General features: G+C 39.2%; 1 protein-coding gene and 1 pseudogene across 3 annotated transcripts in view; both read left to right on the top strand.

Moving 5' to 3' along the window:
* The window catches only part of WWC2 (WW and C2 domain containing 2), a 201,897-nt gene that overhangs the window by 117,317 nt on the left and 58,153 nt on the right, over positions 1 to 26,427 (top strand). For all 3 annotated transcript variants that reach the window (XR_013446669.1, XM_036071321.2, XM_036071322.2), the window contains 4 exons: positions 14,618 to 14,697; positions 19,479 to 19,608; positions 22,696 to 22,842; positions 23,880 to 23,953. Coding sequence is in view for 2 of the 3 variants with exons in the window: in XM_036071321.2 (XP_035927214.1) it covers positions 14,618 to 14,697; positions 19,479 to 19,608; positions 22,696 to 22,842; positions 23,880 to 23,953 (431 nt within the window). In the remaining variant the exon portion in view is untranslated. The remainder of the gene's footprint in view (positions 1 to 14,617; positions 14,698 to 19,478; positions 19,609 to 22,695; positions 22,843 to 23,879; positions 23,954 to 26,427) is intronic.
* On the top strand, positions 1,642 to 2,014 carry LOC118522341 (mitochondrial import inner membrane translocase subunit TIM14 pseudogene; annotated as a pseudogene).

Below are 26,427 nucleotides of genomic sequence, written 5' to 3'. Positions count from 1 at the left end.
ACTCATAAGTGAATTCAGTAAGCTCTCAGGATACAAAATCAATATATAGAAACCTATTGCATTTCTGTACACTAATAATAAAGCAGCAGAAAGAGAAATTAAGGAATCAATCCCATTTACAATTGCACCAAAAATAATTAAAATACCTAGGAATAAACTTAACCAAAGAGGTGAAAGACCTGTATTCTGAAAACTATAAAACATTGATGAAACAAATTGAAGATGACACAAAGAAATGGAAAGACATTCCATGTTCATGGATTTGGAAGAACAAGTATTACTAAAATGTCTATCCTACCCAAAGCAATCTACACATTTAATTCAATCCCTATCAAAATACCAGCAGCATTTTTCACAGAACTAGAACAAACAATCCTAAAATTTGTATGGAACCACAAGAGACCCTGAATAGCCAAAGCAATCATGAAAAAGAAAAATGAAACTGGAGGCCTCACAGTGTCAGACTTCAAGTTATATTACAAAGCTGTAGTAATCAAAACAGTATGGTACTGGCACAAAAATAGACACATGAATCAATGGAACAGAATAGAAAGCCCAGAAATAAACCCACAATTATGTGATCGATTAATCTACAACAAAAGAGGCAAGGCTTTGCAATGGGAAAAAGACAGTCTCTTCAACAAGCGATATCGGGAAAACTGGACCACTTTCTTACAGCATACACAAAAATAAACTCAAAAGGATTTAGATATGAATGTGAGACTTGAAACCATAAAAATCCTAGAAGAGAACATAGGCAGTAACCTCTTTGACATCAGCCATAGTAACTTTTTTTTAGATAAGTCTCCTGGGGCAAGGGAAACAAAAGCAAAAATAAACATTGGGACTTCATCAAGATGAAAAGCTTCTGCACAGCAAAGGAAACAGCCAACGAAACTAAAAACCTACTGAATGGGAGAAGATATTTGCAAATGACATATCTGATAAAGGGTTAGTATCCAAAGTATATAAAGAACTTATACAACTCAGGGTGCCTAGGTAGCTCTGTTGAGCATCCCGCTCTTGATTTTGACTCAGGTCGTGATTTCAGGGTCATGAGATCAAGCTCCATGTCTGGCTCCATGCTCAGTGGGGAGTCTACTTCTTTCCCTCTCCTTCTCCCTCTGCCTCTCCCCCCACTCACATACGTGCACTCTCTCTCTCTCAAATAAAGAAATCTTAAAAAAAAAAAAAAAGAACTTATACAACTCAACACTAAAAAACCAAACAATCCAATTAAAAAATGGGCAGAAGACATGAACATACATTTCTCCAAAGAAGACCTACAGATGGCCAACAGACATATGAAAAGAGGCTCAACATCACTGATGGTCAGGGGATTGCAAATCAAAACTACAATGAGATAGCACCTCCCACCTGTCAGTATGGCTAAAATAAAAAACTCAAGAAACAAGTGTTGACGAAGATGTGGAGAAAAAGGAACCCTCATGCACTGTTGGTGGGAATGCAAACTGGTGCAGCCACTGGAAAAGACGGTATGGAGGTTCCTCAAAAAATTAAAAATAGGTTCTGTGCCTGCTGGTGGTGGCCACATCACTGTCTGGCAGAGGTGGGAATAGGCGGCTGCAACCTTTGGGCTGGGATGAACTGCTCTCTCGGCGGAGGCCGGGGAGCTGAGCCAGAGCCAAGGCCAGTCCAGTGGTAGCACTTGGACTGACCTTCGCTGCTGCAGGATTTGCAGACTGTTAGGTTTAACTGCAAGCCATGAAACATAGGGAGCCTCAAGTAAAACAAGTTTTTCAAAGTCTATCAAAATCTGCTTTCAGTGGTGGCTATGACAGCGGGGGGGGGGGAGGGGGTTGATCCAAAATGGCCAAATGAGAGGCAGCATTAATACTAGGCGTAAGGCCTACTGCGAGTAAAGGAAAAATAAGAGCTGCTCATCAATGAATTATGCTTTTAAATCATCCAGATAAGGGAGGATCTCCTTACATAGCAGCCAAAATCAGTGAAGCTAAAGACTTACCAGAAGGTCAAGTTAAAAAATGAAGAAAATATGTGGTGAATTTTAGGTTGTTGTTTATGTATACATGTGCCAGCTTTTTATAATAAGATGCCTCAAAGCTATAAATAAATATATAAAGATCTACCCTACAATCCAGGAATTACACTACTGGGTATATATCCAGAGAATATGAGAACAATAATTTGAAGAGATATATGTACCCCTATTTTACTGCAGCACTATTTACAATAGCTAATATATGGAAGCAGCCCAAGTGTCCCATCAATAGATGATTGGATAAAGATGATGTGTGTGTGTACATATATACCCATGTATCCACATGTATCCATGTGTACACAATGGAATATTATTTAGCCATTAAAACAAACAAAATCTTGCCATCTGACCAACATCGAAGGATCTAGAGAACATTATGCTAAGCAGAATGAGCCATTCAGACAAAGACAAATGCCATAGTATTTCACTCATAGGTAGAATTTAAGAAAAAACAAAGAAAAAATAGGAGACAAATAATAAAACAAAATCTTAACTACAGAGAACAAACTGATGGTTACTAGAGGGGAGGTCAGTGGGGGGGGTGAAATAGGTGAAGGGGGATTAAGAGTCTACTTATCTTGATGAGCACTGAGTAATATATGGAACTGTCGAATCACTATATGTACACCTGAAAGTAATATAACACTGTATGTTAACTACAGTGGAATTCAAAATAAATAATAATAAAAAAAAATTTAAGCATAAAAATTTTTTAAAAAATTTATACTCCAAATTACATATAGGTGAGATTTGGTGGAGAAAATAGTTGGTGAATTTTAAATTATTACTATTGTTTATTAAAGTGAAGTAAAGTGTTGGAAGTGTAAAAGAAAATCCTTAGAAATACAAATGCATTTGAGAAATTTGTTGAGCACTATAGCATGGGCTGTGATCCAACTTTTAATTTTGTAAAAAAAAGAAAAGAAAAAGAAATAATAAGGCCCCTTTGGTTAAATTATTTGTACTCTACTCCAGACACATGGCTGATTGGTGAGCACTGCTATTAATAACAGTGTACTCTCTTTGTTCTCAAATATATTTACTCGCACATTGTTAATATGAATTCACTTTGAATTATTTTTAGCAATGATGATGGACTTGGGAAAGTCAACTATACTCTTACCTATTTGCAATCTTGTGCATAGATTTAAAAGGATGGCAGTTCAATTTTAGTTTGTCACTGTGAATAGAGTTAACTCATGTGCACATCAAATTATGACACTTTAACCAATGATGTAACTAACACAAAAATCCTAGCAATGTGCTTCAAATGAAAAGAAATATGCCTTCTGAGAATGTAAATTGCTGCCAATAAGGCTTGTCTCTTGACTTGACATGAGAGTTGTTTTTATACTCACACTACATTTAAAACTTAGCTTATATCCTAAGTTTTTCCATCTGTGACTTACCCGATTTCAGCATGCTGAAGGAGATAGACCAGTACTAACCCACAGCACCAAACTGTATATTAGATAAGGCTATTATTCCTTTAGGATGTTCAGAAATGAATTTGTATTGTAGTATACCAGTCTTCCTGAATCTTGAGTGAAATGAAGAATGATGTGACTTGACTCATACTGGCTTAAAAAAAAAAAACAAAAGAGAGAGCAAGAGTGAAAGAGAAAAGGAGAGAGAAGTACTCTATTTAGTGCAAGAACTGGGGTTGTCTCCACCGTGATGGACTAGTAGCTTGAAATAATTAAAATTCACAGCACAGAACTGCTTTTTTTCCAAAACCATATTCAGACCTTGAGTAAAATGATTCTGTAACACATAATCACATTTTTGGTTTCATAATATTTTCTTTCTTTCTCTTTAATGATTTTGGTCTCCTTTTCTAGCTTTGAAGGGGACCATCCTGCAAGCTAAATAATATGTACTTGAAAAGAAATCCTTCATTGACACTGTATTGTTGGGAAGGAGATGTTTAGTTTCTCCTCGCCTAGATAAACTATGATATCAGTTTCTCTGGCCATGATTTTCAGTCTTCTCCATCTTCATTCATAAACATTCTTATATCCACAATGCCGGTGGCAATTTATAAAATTAACTTCTTTTATGGGAAAATATACAGTCTAAAGCAGAGAGGAAAATAATAATTCATAAATGATAAATTTTAAATGATTCTGTAAAGCCTGCAAAACTCATTCTCTCATTTTTGAAAGGCCATAAGAGTTAAGCTTTGTGGAGCTGTATGTGATAAATGAATACATTCAAACCAATACTTATATTCTCATACTTTTCCTTGATACATACACAACAAATACATTGACTTAATGTGTTCACATTAAATTTTGAAAGAATCAGTCTCATGAGGCCATAACAATGAAGTAGTGAAAAAAAATCGCTATATTATATGCATTTTGTAATTTTCAGCATTTTTATGTGCACGTTAATGTCTAGAGGTAGGGTGGTAGACATAGTATTATCAGCTTCTACTTTGTCAAAGAACCAGAATCTGAGAGAGCTCCTTCAAGATATAGAAAAATAGAATTGTATGATTTGAGATTAGCCAATAGGATCCCAGATTTAGATCTTGTGCCTTTAGAGAGGAAAAGGAAGATTGATGAAATAGGTCCAACAGAGAGATATTTTGCCTAAAATACAGGCTGTTGGAATCACACAAATATCTTTTAAAAGCTTGAAATGACTTGTTGCAGTCCAGGAAGGATTAGCTGCTATAGGAATTGTCTTCCAACAGCAGACAATTAAAGAACTGGACAAAATCTATAAAACAACTGCTTTCAGACATTGGATAACAGGCAGTTGAACACTGTAATCTCTTACCAAAGGGAAACAGAAGAGGTGAGCCCCGAGATCACACCATCTCCAGGCAGAAGAAGGACTCAGACGCAGTCTACTTGTGTGCCTGAGCTGAAGAATCAGAAGAATAAAGTTCAGTGAAGTGGAAGTGTCTGGAATTTGTGGGAATTCTGGGGAGGAGGGAGCTACAGAGAGAGAAGGGGCAAGAGAAAGCTCTGGAGATGTCTAATGCAATCTCCTCAAATCTTTGGCTGAGTAAACATGGTCTAAAATATGACAAGGATGGGGAAACAAAGCAGTAGGACAAACAATTCTCAGAGCTCATAGGACTAGGAATAGTTTCCATCTACGAGCCAGAATGGAGAGACTTCGTAAGTTATGGGGCAGTAGAGAGACCTCAGTAGTGGGGCCATGTTAGTCTAAGGCTAAAAGGCGCCTCTGGAACTTCCGTAAACAAAATTACAAGCAAACCTTGAGTGGATCACATTTATTTATTTATTTTTTTTTTTAAAAGATTATTTATTTGACAGAGAGCGAGAGAGTGAACACAAGCAGGCGGAGTGGGAGAGGGAGAAGCAGGCTTCCCGCGGAGCAGGGATCCTGATGCGGGGCTCAATCCCAGGACCCTGAGATCATGACCTGAGCTGAAGGCAGTTGCTTAACCAACTGAGCCACCCAGGCGCCCCTGGATCACATTTATTTAAACCAATTTAACTGTGTGATAGAAGAAGGTCCATCACTCTTTAGAAGAATGCATCAAAATTCAGCACCAATGATGTAAAATTCACAATGGCCAACATCTAGTCAAAAATTTCCATGTGTGTTCGGGAATGAGAGTAGGGAGGAGAAGCAGAAGGAAGGGATCCCCAAGGGGCATGAGGAAGCTTTCAGGGGAATGATGGATATATCCTTTATCTTGATTATGTTGGTGGTTTTGTGGGTATATGCATATGTCAGCACTTACCAAAGTATACAGTTTAAGCATACTCACTTTATTATATGCCAGTTATGCATCAATAAAGCTATTAAAAATTGCCAAGCATTCAAAGAAGCAAGAAAATACAACTTGTAACAAAAACAAGAAGTCATAGCTATTACTTAATTAGCAGGCAAACATATTAAAAGGTATTACACACATGCTCAGTAATGCAGAAGAAAACATGACAAGAGAAAATAAAGATATAAAAAAGATCAAAATGGAAGTTTTATGGATTAAGTATATAATATCAGAAACGAAAAATACACTGGTTGAGAACAACCTATATGCTGAGTAAAAAGATCAGTGAATTTAAGACATAGGAATAGAAACTATCCAAAATGAATTACACAGATGACAAAAGCCTGAGAAAAATTTAACTGCACATCAGTGTCCTCTAGCACAGTATTAAATGATCTAATGTGTATGTTAGAGTCCCCACAGAAGAGCAAGGAGAAGGAAATCACAAAATGCTTGAAGAAATTAAAACTCTTAAGTCCATAGGTACAGGAAGATACTCCAAAGCAGAATAAAAACAGATCACACCAAGGTATATCATAATTAAATTGCTGAAAATCAGTGATAAAAAAAAAATCTTAAAAGCAGCCATAGAAATTAGACAGTTACATACAGTGGAACAAAGATAATTACAACAGATTTCTCACCAGAAGCTATGCAACCAACAAGGCAGTGGAGTGATATCTTAAGAGTACTGAACAAAAAAATGTCAACCTAGATGGCTATACCTAATGAAAATATCTTTCAAAACTGAAGGCAAAAACAACTTACTTCAAAAATGGGCAAGGCACTTTAACAGACATTTCTCCAAAGATGTGCAAATGTGCCATAAGCATATGAAGAGATGACAAACATCACTAGTCATTAGGGAAATGCAAATCAAAGCCACAATGAGATATCACCTGACACCCATTAGGAAGTTTTTGTTTTTATTTTTGTTTTTAAAGGGCAAAATAACAAGTATTGGTGGAGAAATTGGTACTCTTATGCATTGCTGGTAGGGATAGAAAATGGTACAACCACTATGGAAAACAGTCTCTGCCATAGATTTTTCTTTCCAGTTTTTGGGAAAATTATTAAAAACATGAAAACCATTCTTAACTCATGAGCCATAAAAAATTGGGCCGCAGGGTGTGTTTGACCCACAAGCTGTCATTTACTGATCTTTGCCCCAAGAAACCACTGAGAAAATATAGAGATATTAGAGGTATTGCTAAATAATGGAGATAAAATGGAATCATAAAAAAATATATAGCTAATCCAAAAGGAGGCAGGAATAGAGGTAGAAAGGATAAAAGAATATATGTGACAATTAAAAAACAAATATAAAGATAATAAATTTAAACCCAGCTATACCAATAATTACACTAAATGTAAATGGTGTACATGCTCCAGTTGAAAGGCAGAAATTATCAGAATGGTTGAAATAAGACTCAACTTTATGATGGCTGCAACAGAGCTATTTTAAATGTGAAGACCCAGACAGCTTATAAATTAAAGGAGTGAAAAATATCTACCATGAAAATACAAATGCAAGGAAAGTTGCAGTTGTCATATTATTATCAAAGTAAACTTTAGAACAAGGATATTTTTACCAGGGGTTTTATACTAATAAATAAGTCAGTTCCTCAAAGGACATAAAGATGTATGCACATAACCCTAAAGATGTACACACATAGAAACAGAGCTTCCAGATACCTGAAGTAAAGACCAATGAAGCTGAAAGGAGAATGACAAAGTCACAATTATAGTTGGACATATCAGTACTCCTTTCTCAGTAATTAATGGAATATATAGACAGAAAATCAGCACAGTTGTTGAAGTTTTGAACAATACCATCAAACCAACCTGATCTAATTAACATTTGTAGAACACACCAAAAACAGCAGAACGATATTATTTTCAAATGTAGGCAAATTCCCAAGGAGAACTTACTCAAAGCAGTGAACAGAAGTCTCAGTACATTCAAGGGGACTGAAATCAAATGGAGCATGATTATAGTGGAATTAAATAAGACCTCAAAAACAGACCTATCTGGAAAAACTTTAAGTACTTGGAAATTACTAGCATATTTCTTAATAATTCATTGGTCAAAGAAGAAAGCAGACAAAGTATATTTTTTTAATATTTTGAACTAAATGAAAATGGAAATGCATAAAAATTTATGGGATGTAGCTAAAACAGTGCTCAGAGGGAGGTCATTGGGAATTGGAACTCTCACACATTACTACAGAATGCAAAGTAGTACGACCACTTTGGAAAACAGCTTAGCGGTTTCTTATAAAAGTAAATATACACTTAAACTGTAACCCAGCAATCCCACTTGTAGGTATGTACCGAAAGAAATGAAAGCATATATATACCCACACAAAGACTTGAGTGTAGATACTCACAGGATCTTTATTCTTACTAGCCCAAGCCTGGAAATCACCTAAATGTCTATCAGTGAATGAATGGATAAACAAATTGTGGTTTATCCATAAAATGCAGTTTATGGTTTATCCATGAAAACAAGCTACTGGTACTCACAAAATGGATGAAATTCAAAAACAATATGATCAGTGAAAGAAGCTAGCCTTGAAAGTCTACTGTTTGTATGCCTCCAGTTGACCCTTGAGCACCATGGGCTTGAACTACCCAGGTCCACTTATACATTGATTTTTTTTTTTTTTATAAATATAGTACAGTACTGTAAATATATTTTCTCTTCCTTATGATTCCCAAGTAACATTTTCTTTTCTCTAGCTTACTTTAACTGTAAAAATAGTTATATAATACCTATATACAACATATGCTAATTGACTGTTCATGTTATTTGTGAGGCTTCCAGTCAACAGTAGGCTATTTTGGGAGGGAGTCAAAAGTTAAATGCAGATTTTCGACTGCACAGGGGGTCGGTTCCCCTAACCCTTGCGTTGTTCAAGGAAATTCTTGAAAAGGAACAATTGACAGAGGTGGTGAAGAAGTTAGGTGGGAAGGAGTTCATGTGAAGGTCTTGATATCAGAGAAGTTGTGGGATCTTCACTAGAGGGAGAAGAGGTGAGAGTATTGATCTAGGCAATGGAGTGAAGTCAGAGCACGTGAGCCTTGTAGACCACTATAAAGACCGGGGACGTTAATCTGAAAGAGGCAGCCACTTGACGAAGTTCTAATGATTTGTATTTATTTTCTGCTAGCTTAATTGATATATAATGATACCAGGGGTTTCAGTTTTAATAAGAGGTGATTTATTGTGTGTGTGTGTGTGTGTGTGTGTGTGTGTGTGTATGCGTGTGCATATGTGATGCTCTACCTTTTCTATTACCATTTGCTGGTTTATTTATTATCCAGCAGCTTTATTGAGAAATAATTCATATACCATACAATTTACCTATATGTAAAATGTACAGTCACTGGGTTTCAGTATGCTTCTAGTTGTATACCCATGGTCACAATCTTAATTGTAGAACATTTTTGTCTCCCCCAAAAGAAACCCTGTACTTATTAGCAGTTCCTACCTAGTCCCCACACAAGCCCCAAGCAACAACTGATTTCCTTTCTGTCTCTAGATTTGCCCGTTCTGGACAGTTCATATAAATGGAATCCTGTAATATGTGGTCTTTGTGATTGGCTTCTTACACTTAGCACAATGTTTTCAAGGCTTAGCCATGTGGTAGCAGGTGTCAGGACTTAATTCCTCTTTATTGCCGAATGATATTCCATTGTACAGACATACCACATTTCATCTCTTCACTCATTAGTTGGTGTTTATTTGGATTGTTTCCACTTTTGGGCCACTATGAATAATATGACAAGTGTTTATGTGGACATATGTTTTCATTTTTCTTGGGTAGGTGGAATTGTTGGGTCATATGGCAACTTATTGGCTTATTTTAATTACTTGTGGGGATCTAACATTGGACCTTCTGTATTTTTATTTATTATGTATATCTCCAGGTGTAGCATATTTCATAAATATTTCTTACAATTTTTTTCCAGTGGCTTTTGCTTTATTTTCTTCTTACTGTTGTTAAAGTTTGAGTTTTTTAAAAATATATATACATTGTATTCAATCATCTTGTTTCTGATGACAGAATCCATTTATTAGTAATCACAAATGGTTCCAGCAGCATGCAGGGTTCTGTTTTCCTCTATTCTTTAGTAAAGTCAAAAATGTTTTATTATTGATCCCTTCTCTATCTGGAGCTGATTTCTCATTTTCTTTAAAGGTGACTTTTGAGGTGAGGCAGAGTGGTGAAGGATTTTCAGGGAATTGGAAGTGGTGGTGAAGAGAAAGATCCCTAGAAGGAACAAGCTGACAGTTGCCCTTTGTTGGCTTGCCTAAGGAGCTCTCGGCAAGATGGTAGAGAAAGTGGTGAAAGGGGAAGGTAGTCATTAGTAAAATGCCATTTTGCTCATTATAGCTTTAATGTTGCAGGGTTCACTTTTAGGGCAAACTTCTGAAACCTGCCTGTCTTGTGATCCTTCCAAGGTCCACAGATTTCTGGAATTTACTTTTCTCTTATTGTCATCTTCTTTCTCCTTCTTTTAAAATAAAACTTATTACACTAGGATTGTCGGAAATCGGAAGAAGCTCCGTGATTTCCAGTCATACTCATCACATTTAATCACAGCATCTTCCTGGTTTTCAGAAATAACTTTAAAATCAATTTAAAATGTCGCTTGCTTTGGTGTACTCAGTATAGAAAGCGGGAAACGTGCAAAAGCCATGGGTCTCTTGCTTCCAGTTTGATACTCTGGGTCGTGAGATTTGATTTCTTAGAAGTAAGTCTATAAAATTAGATGGTTGGCTATGGCAGAAAGTTGAGTATGTAAGAGACAGAAAGCATAGACTCCAGGGCTTGTGGGGCTCTTCATGTGTTCAGTTTGGGTGGGCTATAAGAATAATGAAGTTTCTAAGGTAAAATAAGGGCCATAGATTTTATTTGGGTCATTTTCCAAAATTCTAGTTTGTCTTTGATCTTACATGTTTGTACTATCATGCCATTAATAACTAAAACATCTATGATTATAGTTTTAAAAACCTTCTCCTGGGCTCTGGATTGTTCCCCACTGGTTGGTAGCAGTGTAAGCTTCAGCACATTACTTACTTATTCTTTTTTGGTTTGAGATTCCTCACCTATAAAATAAGAATAAAAACTATCTATAGAATAGCTGTGAGGATTGAAAATAGGCATTTATATTTAGCACAATGCTGGGAATACATAAAGTCCTCGTGAATTTTAGCTGTCATTATTGCTTCCTGGTAGGGTCTATATTGTGCAAATTTGCAAGTCAGCATTAGCATAATCCTTTAGCTGTGATCTAAGGACATTGATTTTTATTTTCTGTGTCCTACGTTTGAGGGTGGGATGGAGAATGGAAGAGGAGAAACAGTGATCCTCTAATAGTTAATGGTGTCACGTGGTTCTCCGAGAAGAAAGGTTGTTGAACTAGTTCAGACCATATTCTTGAAACCGAATACAATTGGAAATGATGTTTGATTGGAAATAATACCTGTTTTCACTTGTTATTATGATAGAAATCAGACTTTTTCATAGTTAACAACATAAAATGCAACATTGATACTTGGAGCTAAAGATCATTCAGGTAGTCCACTACGAAGACTCCCCAAGATGGAAACAGTACTTATAGCAAGCGTTAGGTAAAATAAATAATGTGGAATGAAAGCAAGCACAGGTTAGCTTCCTCCATCTTTGTCACTCAATGGACAATAAAATCTCACTCCCATCACTTAAACAGACAAGAGTCTGAAAGTTCCAAAGTTAATTTTAGATTTTAAATGATAATTTTTGAAAAAATTTAAATTGGTGTGTCCAAATGATTTTTATGTAGAATGCTATTTTATGTCAGTGAGATATGCTCATTGTTTTAATTTGGTGGTTCTGAGTGAATTCAATATCGCCATTGTTTCTATCCACTGTGTTTTCAGAGGTAAAGACAGGCTTCAGGCCAGCTCTTTGAGTTACTATTGATTTTTGGATTAACTGTGGTTGTTGTTCTGAAATAAAAATGTTACAGTCTTTGGTAAACAGCTCTTTAGAGGTGCTGTCATAAGTAGAAGTACGGGTGGAATGAGCTATTGATTACTGATGGCTCTTTTGACCTGATAATAATCAAATGCTACAACTGAAATGTCTTTATGATCCACCGCGAACGAGCTCACTCTCTTCGTGAATATGAAAGCACTTCCACAGTCCAGCTCAGATGGCTTCTTCTCCGTGAGGCCAGGCGGAAGTGCTCCTGTCCGCCTTTGGATTCCAGTAGCATCGCTTATACTTGTCTTTGTAGTTAGAAAGTGGGCCTTGCACCATCATTATTTGGGTTTACTTTTCCCTCGTCAAATATAAGTGCCTTGGGGCACAAACTGTTAAACGTTCAGATAAACTCAACAGATAATTTATCAACAGATAAATGATTGAATATCCATACTTCCCAAAGCGTTGTGCTTTAGGTGTGCAAACATGAGTATCACACGGCTCTTGTCCTTGTCACTTTATTCTACGTAGTGCCTGCTCTCCCTCTTGATTTTTTTCTCTCATTTTCCAAGATGCCCTGTTTTCCCTCCGACTTCTCTTGCTGCTACTTTGCAGCGTGTTTTGTCCCTTCCTCTAGTAGATTTCTGAATGATGAAGGTGCCTTAGGCGTGTTCCTGGACTCTCTTCTGTTTTCAGTACACACTCTCTCTAGGTGATCTCATTTAGTCTCATGCATTTAAAGTACTATCTTGATGTCAGTGACTGTCAATTTTATATCTCTGGTCCAGACACTTGAACATCGAGCCTCCAGATTCCAATGGCCTTTGAAGTTTCCTGAGTATCAGAAAATTAAACATCTCAAAGAACACCCTTGATCTTACCCCCAAATCTGGTCCCACCCTCCAGGGAGGCACCTTCGTGCCCCCACCTGGCAAGCCAAAATCCTGGCAGTGATCTTTGACACATCTTGTCCCTCACCCTGCGCCTTGAGCCCATCACCAAGTCCTGTTGATTCTGCCTCCCAAATATGTTCTTCCTCTGGGCTCTACTCTCTATACACTGCCCCCAGGCCAACCCACGGTGCGGGTGGAATGGCCCCTTTTGGCCCCTCTGGTCCAATCACCAGAGTCATGACAGTGGTTTTTAAAAATCATAAAGCAGATCATGCTTTAAAATTCCTCCCCAGTTCTCCTTGTTAAGATAAGATTTAGAAATCTTCCATGTGGCTTCAAAACTCTATATAAGGCCTTCTCTTCCAGTTGGATCTCATGATGCACGCCACCTCTGTAATCCAGCGAATGGTAGCATACTCTAAATCCCAGAGATTTTTTTTAAAGACTTTATTTATTAAAGAGAGAGAGAGGGTGCGCACGAGTGGGTGGCAGAGGCAGAGGGAGAAGCATACTCCCTACTGAGCAGGGAGCCCAAGGCGGGGCTTGATCCCAGGACCCTGAGATCATGACCTGAGCCGAAGGCAGATGCTTAACCAACCAGGCACCCTAAATCCCAGAGATTTGACGAGTTTCCTCCTCTCATGGTTTAGGGTTTGTGCACAAGCTCTGCCTTTTGAGGACCCCCTTTACCAGATGAAGCCCCACTGACCAGCTCTGCTTAAACATCATTTCCATAGACAGGCTTTATCCAGCTTCTCACACTAGATCAGGTCCCGTCCCCCTTTTTCATCCTGAAGTATCCCAAACCTTTCCTTTACATTCCCCATGGTAATTGGTAAGATTTATTTCATTGGATGATTATTTGCTCAACATCTGGCTCCCCCATTGTTCTGGAGGACCCGTGAGGGCAAAGATCTTGTCTACTTTATTCACACTTGAGACCCAGGACCTGACAGACACATAGTGGAAAGTCAGTAAATATTTGTGGAATGGATAGACTAAATAGGAAATAAAAGTTCAAAAGCACATTGAAATACTGTCTAACAGAATGTGCTTCAAACTTGAGGCTATAATATGGAAGTAAATTTCTGACACCCACGTGAAGACCTTTAGTTTGTCACTAAACCAGACTTCTGCTGGTTTTTTGACCTGTCACATTTTAGCATTGTCATCACCAAGACTGTATTTGGCAACAGGAAAAAAACCATATTTTTTAATCAGATTGACACCGGATGTTTACTGATCATGCAGTGCTTGTCCTTGTCATTTTTATTCCTCATAGTGCCCGGTAGTCTTCTAGAAGTTTAGGATGCGGCTGGTGTGATAGAGCTTACTTTCCCATGGGGGGCAGACAGTAAACAAATACACAGAATATTTCAGCTCTTGAGAAGTACCATGCACTAAGTAAAACAGTAATGGCATGGGTTGGGATGGTTAGAGAAGTCCTATTCCAAAAGGTGCCATGTAAGCTGAGACCTGAGTGACAGGAGTCCGCTCTGGAAGATCTGAGGGAAAGCCTTGCAGCCAGGGGGAACAGCATGTTGCAGAAGCAGAGCGGGTATTGCCCGGTACATTCGAGAAACAGAGAGGTGGCTGGCGGCCCTGGAGCGTAGCAAAGGAGGGAGGGAGGAGCTCGCGCAGAACAGAAACAGAAACCGGGATTTCAAGGTCTGACTCCCCCCTTCCTGGCTATTTGTCACAAAATGGAGATAGTCAGGACACCAGCTTGCAGGAATGTTGCTAAATATGATGATGAGGGTAAATATAGGGGATAATGAACGTCACTGATAATTTAAACATAATTAACCTGCCTTCCACAGAATTTATGTCAGAGGGAAGCCAGCAGAGTAAATGTTAAACTAATGGTTATGTCTGTGTGTTTAATAGTTTACTGATGGACGATCTCTTAAAACAGTGTTGCTAATTATTTACAAACATTCTTATTTACATTGATTTCTCACAAAAGGTTAAAAAGCTGAAGCGAGAACTCTCACAGATGAAGCAAGAATTGCTGTATAAAGAACAAGGCTTTGAAACGTTGCAACAGTGAGTATAAAAATACTGAAATTGGGAATAATTCAAAGCCCCCTAACTCATACAAAGAAAATAGAAGTACAGATTGCCTAAGAGATTTCTCAAAGAAACATAAAGTAAAAATGGCTCAGAGCTCTGCACCAAAAACCAAACAATCAACCAACAAACAAAAAACTTGGGAAAATCTATCTACTTTGAAAAGGTCTAAAGCTTTATGAATCATTGACGAGTCAGAGAAACCAGTGAGAAACTTCACTTTGTCTGGGCACCTGCCAGCCTGCTCTAAGATTGAGGTTCGTGCTAAAGGGAATGGTCGCAAGAGCGCCTCCACGTGCGGCTGGCTCTCACGTCTGGACAACGTGAGCCTCTCCTGCCTGGAGCCCTGGGTTGGAGACGTCTCTCTGCCCCTTTGTCAGCCCCAGGCCCCACCTAACTGGGGCTGAGCTCAGGGAGCAAGTCAGGTGGTCAGCAGAGAAGCTTGAGTGGGTTCCTCATTTCCTGCCTTTCTTCTGTCCTTTCCATTCTGTAGTCAAGTCTGATGGGCCACTGGCCTGACTCTAGACTGGGCCAGGCCAAGGGAGATGTAGACGACAGAGGGTAGCGGATTCTGGAATCTCCTGCCCCGTTCCCAGTCCCCGGAAGCCACCGTTCTCCCGGCTGACGAGGGACTGCCGAGCTAAACCCTGACAGGCACACTGGGCTTTCCAACCCTCACGATCCCTACCACACGGTCTCTGGTGTGAGGCAAGAAGCTGATGGTTTTCACAGCCACATGACCACAAAGAGAGGATTGAAGGCATTATCCCTCAAAAGGCATTCAACTGGTTTTTTTTTTTTTTTACTTCCCTCCTCTGTGTGCAGGGCTCTGAGCCAACCATGGTACAGTGTTTATAGAGTCCCTGATGGCCTGCACGTTCTTCCCCCCCCCATCCCCCTGTCTCCCTCTGCAGCAATCCAAGGCAGCAAGGCATTACCCCTTTTAAAGATCCTGTGTGTTTGCTGGCCAGATGAAACATAAGCTGGTTGTTCTGTGTGTTTGCATGCTGAGTTACAGCTCAGGACACCAGTCATGACTCCTGACCATCCGTCATATGGCTGATTTCAGATACGGGTCTTCGGGCTCAATCTTCTTTTTTGCTACTCACCTCAAGTAATCATCACCATTTTATTCTTTCAGATGCTCCTGTCCTAGGAGCATATTAGAATCATCTGAGGAGCTTTTTTAAAAAATACCTGTTTTTGGTCTCCATCTAGGTATATTTTGTGTGATCCCTAGGTAGTTCTCTAGGATGGCTGTGTTCTAAGAACCTCAGCTGGCTGCAGAGCTGCCCCGAAGAACTGAGCAGACCGAGAATGACATAAATGTGATACTTGGTAATTGCATATCAACATAAAGGAGGGCTTTGTGGTGGGACTAGAGAGAGAAAACAAACTTTGAAGAGCCCTACAAAATGTTTAGCTATACGTTAAACATTTTTAAGGCACATGAAATTGTAACTCATGTCACCACCCGGGATTAAAGGTTAGCCAAACTTGCTGTTTTTGTTTTATTGATATAACAATGCTGTATTGTTTTAAAGCAGTTTGCTTGCAAGCAATTTTTATAGGAATCCAAGGCATGTTTAAGAATCTGTCAATAACATTCCACAAGAAAACAATAGACATTTGTTGTAGAAATTCAGGCATTCTCTTGCAATGATTCTAATCCCTTGAACCAAGAGCAGAAAGATATGATATCTAACATCAGAGACCTCTCTTGTTGATCCTAACTCTAGACAAAATAAAGCTGTTTTCATTCAAATGTTAACCACCATGCTACTAGAACATTGAATAATGATTGAACCCAGAGACCATACTTTTCAAAAAACCGCATTCCTGATACTATAAAGGGACTTTTCCTTGGGGTTTTGACAGAAAATATATTTCAGGAAAAGATTTAAATAGAATCCCATGCGGGCTTTTATAGCTTTTCATTTATTCTCAATAGAATGGACTATTTTTGCCAAATCTGGAGCTATAATGTAATTTGAACTCAGGCTTTCATTTTACTGAGTACACGAGTTTATGCTGGATGAATGAATGTAGTTTTATTCTCTGCATTATTCATTTCAGTCTGCGGTCCCAGAGTTGGCTTTGGCCTAGGCCGTAGCATAGCTTGTGTGTAGACAGATACCACCAGGAAGACATTTCTACTTTGCCACCTTCGGCATTCACTCAAAAGTGGAAAATGAGAAGTGAAACACTCGGCCAGCCAAAAATGTATACCTAGCCTATGAAAATCTGGCTCCAGGGGCACATATTCTCCAGGGAAGGCTTGCAAATGGGAATCTCTTCTTTTTCGGAAGAAACCAAGATATAGGGGAAATTAATAATATGGTACTCAGAATCCCCACCCCACCCCCCCCAAAAAAAACCCAAACAAACTTTAAAAAAAATTTTTTTAGGGAAGAATATAAAACTGTATTCCTCAAATTAAGAACAAAAAACACAGTACTTTGTTTTAAAAATCAGCAATTAATGCTAATATTTTGTTTGATTTTGTTTGACTTTATCTTATGGTCAGTTGGGGTCAAAAAAAGAGAGAAAAGGTGGGAGATGAAGAGTTGAGGAGAAAAGGAGAAACGTGGAGATAAAGGGAAAAGCAATAGGTAGAGGAAAACAGAGGTGCTCAGAGAAGGCAGAAGGGAGTCGGAGAGAAAGATCAGAAGGGCTCCCCGGTGGGGGTGGAGTGGGGGTGGGCGCTGAGCTGACCTGGCTTGTCCTTGTCATGTTGAGCACCCAACTGAGCAGTGGGCAGCCAGGACATTTTTATCTAGTTTTAAAGCTCTCTGAAATGTAAATGAGCAGTCTTGACGTAGTCCTGCCTTTATTTTTAAGTGTTAAAGTTGATTTCTGAAAACAGCTTACCTACTTTTTTTGTTTTCTAATGTTGAAGTTGATTTCTGACTTAAAAATTTAACTGTTAGATTCTGAAGGTTTTACACAAATAGGAAGAAATCACTTGGGCTTTAGAAATTCACTTTGACACAGTTTGAGAGTCCTGTGTTAATAACTATTTCATGAAATCTCACAGATTTTTTTTTTTTAATTAAAATAAGCCTTTTGCCTCAACTAGGTTGGTAGATATAATACTTAAGGGAGCCAACAATTTCAGTGATAAATCCCTTCCCAAATAAATGGAATTAACCAATAGTCGAAGTACCGCCTGAGCTTTTTATCAAATATTCAAAGTGTAATAGACATAAGAGCCCTGATCCTGAATCTGTCATTTTGAGGATTGTCCCCCTACTAGCGAAGTGTTTATACACGTTAGGGGCTAAAGTTGCATAAACCTTCCTGTTTTGCTTTTTCACTTAGAGGAAGTGTGATCTCTAGGGTCCCTTCCCGCCCTAAACACTGTGTGCGTGCACTCGCACCTGCTTAATTCAGTGACTTCGTTAGTTGTACTTTTATTATCAAATAACCTTATGATGAAATTCCTTTTATTTTCTTAGGTTAAGACTTTGTTCAGCAACCATAAAATATTTTCTAAAGTAGTACTTGGGGAAATATGTTATCTGCCAACTGTACTTGCTTGAGTAAACTTTGTTTGGAAGAATGAATAAGACGGCATTGTTGGTGGTTCTTTTTTGGTTTTGTTTTCAGATTATACCCCTCACATTGAAATAAATATAAATCATTAAATGTTTTAAACCAAATGAGCTCAGAGCCAGTTCTCTGTGGTTTCATAGGTGCCATTTCTCTGTGGATAAGACTAAGACTTTGTCCAAGAGTGAGAGTCGATGGCCGATGGGGCAGAGGCATAGCTGTATGTCCTTCAAGGGAACCCCAAGTTGTATTCAGAATGAATCCTGGGCAGCATCGGTGGTTGGAGAGAATCAGGAGAGTGAGAGTGAGGACACTAATGTTAAACCATTTTTTTTTTTTTTAAAAAGAGTTCGGTAACTTGGTTGGGCCCTTCATGCACAAAGAGTTAGGTTACTTGAAATCCTCTGACATAGGGTGACCAAGCGAACTGTAAGGACGATTTGGTGAGCAGATCTGGGGGGTGCGATAAATGAGCTCCTTGAAGAGCTTTGTATTCAACGTTAGTTGACAGATGAATACATCTACCCTTCTGCTGTATTCCTAGATTTGAACTCGTCAGCAAGGCAAGCAGTTTTATGTCGACTCCTGTCATAAAAACAGAACAAGTACTTTTCATATATTTGAAAAGAAACAAGAAACTAACCACACACGATCCCAATATTGTAGGATCCTCACTAGTAGAAATAGTAATAATCACTCGCATTTCAGAAAGGCCCGTCAGCCCGTAGGCACTGTGCTTGGTTTGGCACAGACGTTACGGTGTATGTAAAATTAGGCAACGGTGAGGAATTCCGAACTTCCCGTAGTTGTCCAGTTTATTGGCACTTCTGTCCTGCTAAATCCTTTCCCCGGAGCCTTAACCTTTCTCAGGGTGGAGGTCGGGCTTAGCGTGAGGATTTTGAATTCGGCCCATGGTGGGGTCACCCAAACCAACTGAAGACAAAATGACTGAGCCTGAAAATGATGAGGAATGTAAGGGGCATGAGGTGGGGGATGGGAGAGTGTGAGCTAGAAGTGGTTGGAAGAGAAAGCGGGAGGAACGATCCGCTTGAAAGGATGATACTGGTACGTATCAGAAGGCAAGTAACAGCATCATCAGCCAACTCCAACAATCCGAAAACCAGTTCCTATACTGTTGGCTTAATTTGTACTCTGTCAACACTCTTTGACTTTTTTCTCTTTTCTTTTTTTTTTCCTTTTAACAGAATAGATAAAAAAATGTCTGGAGGCCAGAGTGGCTATGAACTTAGTGAAGCCAAAGCCATTCTAACTGAACTGAAATCGATCAGAAAGGCCATTAGCTCAGGAGAAAAAGAAAAGCAAGATCTGATGCAGGTATGTCGTGAAACATTTTGTTAAGTCAGACACCTACCGGCCGGGGCCCCAGAAACTCGCCTTGGGGCAGAAGTTCTCCGTCAGAGTCTGCATGGCCCTTTCTCCCACTGCCTCATTCAGACTTTGTTCTAGGCACTGAGGCCACGGGCTGCGTTGGAGGTAAACAGGTGGGTTCCGAGGTTCTGCTATGCTTATTTGAAGGCAGGCCTTGGATGGCCTTTGAGACAGGAGGGGGTGGATCCTGGAGCCCATATGAGATGAGCAATTTGGTGCACCTGCAACTCACTAAAACTTCGTGTGGAACCCAGATAAGCAGGGTTGTCTAAACCGCGATCCTCAGCCCAGGATGCAGAAAGGGCATGTCACGGGTCATCAGTGAGTAGAGGATATGCCTTGAGGAGTGCGGGGAGGGTATATGAGGAGCTTAGAAGAGCTTTTGCCTACCCCTTGTGACTCTGAGGTGCTATCTAGAGATGGCGAGTGTTGACCCAGCTGCGGGATACCCATCTAGTCATCCCAGGAAAGTTGCTAATGGCAGAAGATCCCCTTGTTACACCTATCCGGTTCTTAGCCCAGGGGACTTAGCTCCCAGGGATCCAGCCTTGTGTGTAAAAGAAACAACCATTCAGTGATCAGTATCCTGCTTTTTAAATATCTATATTCAGTAGGTTTAGTCGGATTGGGTCTTCTTTTTTTTTTTCTGAAGAGTGTGTCTCTTCCTCCTCTTATCTTCCCTCCATCCCATAATTATCACAAGGCCTGAGAATTCCTTGTATTTCAGATATTTGGAGCTCTGAGTAAGGATTTAGTCTGTGTCTCGAGGAGAATGTTGGAGCCAGTGGCTATGTTTGCATTCTTAGTAGAAACTCTACCTTTAAATACTATATTCAACTACTTCATGCCAGTTTTCAAAATGTCAACTGAATATAGGTATATATTCTTAAACACTTATAATTGTGCATTTAGGGAATTTTGAAATAACTTGCAAGAAGCGATCAAATAGAGAAGATTATAGTATTAATAGGAAATCCTTATAAGCACTGACCGTGTGCTGGGCAGTCTTCTCCCTGCCTTGCATGAAAGTAGTTCATTTAATTCTGACAACAACCCTAGAGATGGGCATGTATTATTCTCACTTACAGACAGGAAATTGCAGTACACAAAAATTAAGTGACTTCCTCAAAGTCACACAGCTCAGAAGTGGTAGGACTTTGGTTCAGACCTAGGCAGTCTTGCTCCAGAATATGGTGTTTTAAATATATATGTGGAACACAGAAAACTTTATTTGGATGTATTTTTATTTTGTTCCACCAAGATCCTGATGATTAAATCAGTAATTCCTCAAATGCACACCATAGGTCCTTTGGAAAAAGTTAATAGAACCTGAGCAAATTTACGTTGGAACTTTATAATTCAGCAATTTTAGGTTATCTTTGATTGTTCCTGTAAAGAAGAAATTTGGATCTATGCACAGACCAGATTAAATTAAAAGATTAGATTCCTTTTCAATTACTAAAGCATAGAAAACAATTAATTAGTAGATAGGGCAATCAACAGTAGAGCTGAGAAGGACATTAGGTGGGCAGTTTCTGTGACTTTCAGAGCTCTTTGACCATGACCCACAGTAAGAGGTATATTCTAATGACAACCCAGTCACACACAAATGTCTTCATGTTTGGACACATACATACCATATTTCTTAATACTTATTTCTTAATACTCTTAATTCTAGTAACGTGGTCTGAATTAATTTTCTAGTCTCTTCTTTTTCATCAAAAAACATGCTAGTCATGACCTACTAAATTGATGCAGTGCATGGTCGGCACAGACAGATTTGAAAAATACTAATCTTTTCTCTCTACTAATGAAAAAATAGAAAAGACTTGCCCAAAGTCACTAAAAGGTTTCTTTGTTCTTTTCTGTAGTCTATTATTTGATGTGACTGCTTGAGTTTTATCCCTCTTGTACATATATTTTGCATAAATATTCCTTTGAAAGAAAATAAAGAAGGTTAGGTCAAAGGCACAAATCAGATCTCTGAGATTTCTAATTTGGGGGGACATTTCTCATTTTTTATCCTAAGAATCGTAAATGTCAGGATTAAATCCTGGCTTTTCTTAAAGTTAGTAATAATGAGTTTCTTACCATTTTTATTAGTGTTTTATGAGGGGGAGGGTTGATAGCACTGTAGCTAAGATCTTTCTCCTTTTTAATACTTTCACTTGCTCACATCCTCTCTTTAAAGTAAGCTCAGTTCGGGACACCTGGGTGGCTCAGTCGGTTAAGCATCTGCCTTCAGCTCTGGTTATGATCCCAGGGTCCTGGGATTGAGCCTCCATGTCGGGCTCTCTGCTCAGCAGGGAGCCTGCTTCTCCCTCTGCTTGTGCTCTCTCTCTCTGTCAAATAAATAAATAAAATAAAGTAAGCTCCGTTTATTAAGTGTGGGTGCCAACCGCAGGCCCATCACTTTACAAAACCAGACATTATCCCTCTGGCGGTACCACGCAGTCGGCGTAAGGACAGGCTTGGGATCAGCCGCCAGGACTGCAGCTCCTGGCCCTCGGTCCCTTCATCTCTGACGTTAGTGGGAGCAGATAATCCCTTTGGTTCCATCCCGATGTAGAGTGGCATAATTATAGAAGTCTGCTAAGTAGGAAGTTTGCTTGCTAGATCTACAATGAGTTTGCATTGTAGGTATTCCATGTTTCCATAATTTCTGCTGCATGAAGTGAGTAGTTGAAATGAGTCTTTTTAAAAGAGAGCTCTTTTCAATGACATTTTAAAAACAAGAAATGCACGTATTACATATAAAGATGCCATTATGCACAGTGTGAATAATTCCCATGCTGTCTTGGGGAAGGTAAGATAACCCGTTTATTACGATCTCACATACTTCCAGAGTCACACGTGTGTATGTACAAAATCATATTCTCACCTTATTTTTTCAGTAATTTAAAATGATAAGTTCCTATTAAAATAAAGTCGTTTTTCTATGGCGATCATGTCTTTCAGTTTGAGTTTACCTGCTGGGGAAGTTTTTCATCTTACTTGTCAAGCTCTATGTAGGACTTTGTGTTTCCTCAACAGAGTCTTGCTAAGCTGCAGGAGCGGTTCCATTTGGATCAGAGCATTGGCACATCCGAGCCAGACTTGAGATCCAGTCCTGTGAACTCCCGCTTATCTCTGTCCAGACAGACCCTTGACGCTGGGTCACAGACCAGCATTTCTGGAGATGTAAGTATCCACGTGGCAGGGTTGGCCACAGTACTGTCCTTGACGAGCCTGATCTACAGTACGGATGGCAAGCGGGACAGGAGCGAGTGAGGCGGTTTGCACTGCAGCTGTGTGGATTCAATATTTCCTACTCCTAGACTGGTTTTAAAAAATCAGAGCCTTATCTTTTCTGTCCGGGTGCCAAACATATCAGGATCTGTCCATATGAACGGCTTTGTTCAAACTTTCTCAGACCGTATTTATTTGGAGACGTTATTGAAAGGTTAGAGGTGCATGAGAATTTAAGTTTTTCCTATTACATTTAAGGTCTTCGAAATTCAGATCTTTTCAATTAAACATTGAGGCTAATGAGAAACAAAAAAATATGCCTTAAAAATTTTTTTTGTAGATCAAAGGTTGTTTATATTAAAACGTTTGATTTGTGGCTTATGCGTAGCATTTGAAAATATTTAATGTGGTTTGACTACTGTTAATTGTTTTGCATTCTCTCCTTTGGGGTGCCGTTTAGCAGATACTGTTTTCTAGTCCAGTCCCAGTTATTTTCGTATTCCCTATTGCTTCTTTGAATTCTGTGCTATGAAAATAAAACAGGTAGAGATCAACAATAGGACTTCCCTGTTTGAAAAATTGGTTTTTGAAGTTATTTAGTTTATGTTCTTTGCATTTAGAAGCTAAGTGATGGAAATTTGGGTTCATGGAGGCAAGGAAATTAGTTTCAGTTCATAAATTTAATTGACCTGTACACCCTTCGTAAACTCTTTAAGATACCAGAAACATTGACAAAATACTTTTTATCTTGAATTTAATGTGTGGAGAAAATGATGTTAAAGTCTTTGAAAAACAGACAAGCTTGAATTAAAAAGAAATGTTTTGCCCCTACTGAGACTAGAAAGTAAGTGCCTTTTTAAACTGGTGTTCCCAATTTCAAGACCATCTTCTTTAGTTTTCCAATTACTTGTGCTTCCTAGAAACAAAAGCAGTTTACCTTCATTCATTAGCAGAGTTAATTGACTTCTTTCCCTTTCGTTTTTTACCAGATCGGAGTGAGAAGTAGATCAAATTTAGCTGAAAAGGTCAGGCTGAGCCTACAATATGAAGAAGCCAAAAGAAGGTAACAGCAGGGGAGCTATTCTGTGTTCGGGGGTCAGTGGGCTCAAACGGTATTTTCTTTCCCAGAATTAATCTTTACTCCTATAGTGACATCTGCTGGGTGCTCCCCAACATCTTCCTACCAAGGTTACTCTTGAAGGTTTTTAGATGTAAGGGTTGCAGACCCCCCTCTCGGCTCAGCTTCTCCCCCCTGCCCACAGCTGAAGGACAGGGAGAATTAATGAAAAGTGTAGGTATGAAATTGCCCCCTTCCCTTCTGGAAGAAAGAAGCTTTGAGCTTGTCCAGTACTTACTCACAAGTAGAAGCGGGAAGATCGGCTTCTCAGGTAGAATCATGGTGCAGTGGCTCGGGTACAAGACTTAGAGGCCGAGGACCTCTGAGGTAAATAACTGTAATCCCTTTGCTTTGAGGGGAGGATTTCCCGCCAACGCCCTTGAAGATGCCGAGATATCTGTTCTGGCAACTGACTTTAGGGCAAAGGAGGAAAGATTCTTATTTCTCTCGTTTATCCTCTAGACCCTTAGAACCCTGTGCTTTATTTTCCTCACCTTGTGACTCTGCTTGGGGAAGGCTCAGGAGACTTCTCCCTCCTCATCCAGTAGACAGGCTCAACTAGTTTTCATAATATGGATACCTTGCTCATTTTGAGGGAGAGGGTCATACTGATCTATTTGATTTCATTATTTTCCTTTTTAGAGTTTAAAAATGCTTTTGATTTATTATTTAGGAAGGCATTGGGGGAAAAAAAACTGCAGTACCACCCTGTAGGTGACAGAGAAATTTATCATGTTCCTCCTCGAGAACATGGAAAACTCAGCTGAGAACCTGCTAGAATGTCAGAGTTTGCTATCGTAAGACCATCAGATAGATAATAAAGTATATCCATTGTTATTGGTGATGAGGATTATTTAAAAGTAATTAGCCAAGGTTCTTGGAGGTTATCTGGCTTTAACAAAGCAATTATTTGATTTGCCTAAATACAATATTTGCCTCTTTGTAGCCTCTGTTACTAGTATTACTTAGTTCTTTGGTGACTGAAAAAAAAAAAAAACCCCATAAGCTTTGTTTTACAAATTACTAACCGTGTGTGCTTGAGCAAGTCAGTTTCTGTGAACAACATTTCACTCAGCTAATTTCAATGCCTATAAGTTTTCCTGGGTAGATTATACATTTCTTGAGGTTATAAAACATTTTATATACTTTATTGGCTACTTCTCAGAGCCCAGGCAAATGCCTTACCCACCATAAGGATTGAGGACTGCTTTGTGGTTTTGTGGCCCTCTGGCTGTGAGCATACCAACCCAATAGCGGCCACAGCTCCTGGGTTCTACCCTAAACAAAGCCCAGGATCTATGTCTGGCATTCTGAAGGAGAATGGCCGTAACTCAGAATTAATTTTGGAGAGCCAGGCCTCGTGCCCCTGAGTTCTTTGGGGCTCAACTTGGCTTCCCTTGGATCATCTTGAGCTTTCACTTTACTCTGGCTGCTAACAGCTTATTCCATCTTCCTAGATGTACCTGGAAACCTTCATCATATCTTCTTCCCCAGCTTTGGTGTGCCCTTTCCAAATAAAATCCAAGACCCACCTAACGCCTGATCCCACAAGTAATAGATGCCTTTCTTTCCTTCATTATGTTGTCGCTCCCAGTTCAGTTGTTAATTCAGTCGCATCAAAACTTAAGATATTGGTTCTTTCCCATTGGGTTGCTTCGCTGTCCTGTTCTCATTTGGGGTTTTATTTTAAAGTTACTAGCAAGGCTGATGAGAAGGTAAATCTCGAGGTTTGTGCATCTGTTGAAAATGTTCTCTTCTTCAATTCTAAGTAAAGAGGCGGGTTGTATTTCCCTGAAACCTGTTTTCTCCTCCAGCCTTTGTTTTATGTGCTTAATGAAGCTAATAATATCATGCTTAGTTAGCATTTTGATGATTAATTTTCTTGCACACTGAGACAGTTGTGTATGGTTTTGTGGTTCTGGCTGAAGAACAGCTGATGTTACATCTATCATGAGTGCAGACGCTGGGTGGAAATCAGAAGCACACCGTACCTGCAGTGCTGGTGAGGGAGGGCAATTTTTTTTTTTTTTTAACTCAAACAAGAAACTGTGGCACAAGAATGTGGATATACTTCCATCTTTGTCCCAATAACATTGTTTTGTTTACCTTTTTTCTTCCCTCCTACAACTTCTTCCATTAAAAAGGGAAATAAAATGCCCTCTTTCTATTTTTCATATTGTGGTATGGGCTATACCAGTATCCACGGGGATCATCCAACTCTTTTTTTTATAGGCGTACCGATCCCCTGTGCCGACATCAGTTGTGTTCATAATTTGCCTTGATGTGGTGCTGATGGTCAAAACAGCCATGTGCCATTTGCCTTGCGAACCATCCTGGTAGTGCTCACAGCGCCCCAGAGCAAGTCGTTCGGTTCGGAGGCCCGGGGGCGGGTCAGAACGTTCTCATTCCGTCAGAAGTTA

The sequence above is a fragment of the Halichoerus grypus genome, chromosome 3 (assembly GCF_964656455.1).
Source record: "Halichoerus grypus chromosome 3, mHalGry1.hap1.1, whole genome shotgun sequence".
Classification (NCBI taxonomy): Eukaryota; Metazoa; Chordata; class Mammalia; order Carnivora; family Phocidae; genus Halichoerus; species Halichoerus grypus.
This window is presented reverse-complemented; position numbering and strand designations above follow the sequence as displayed.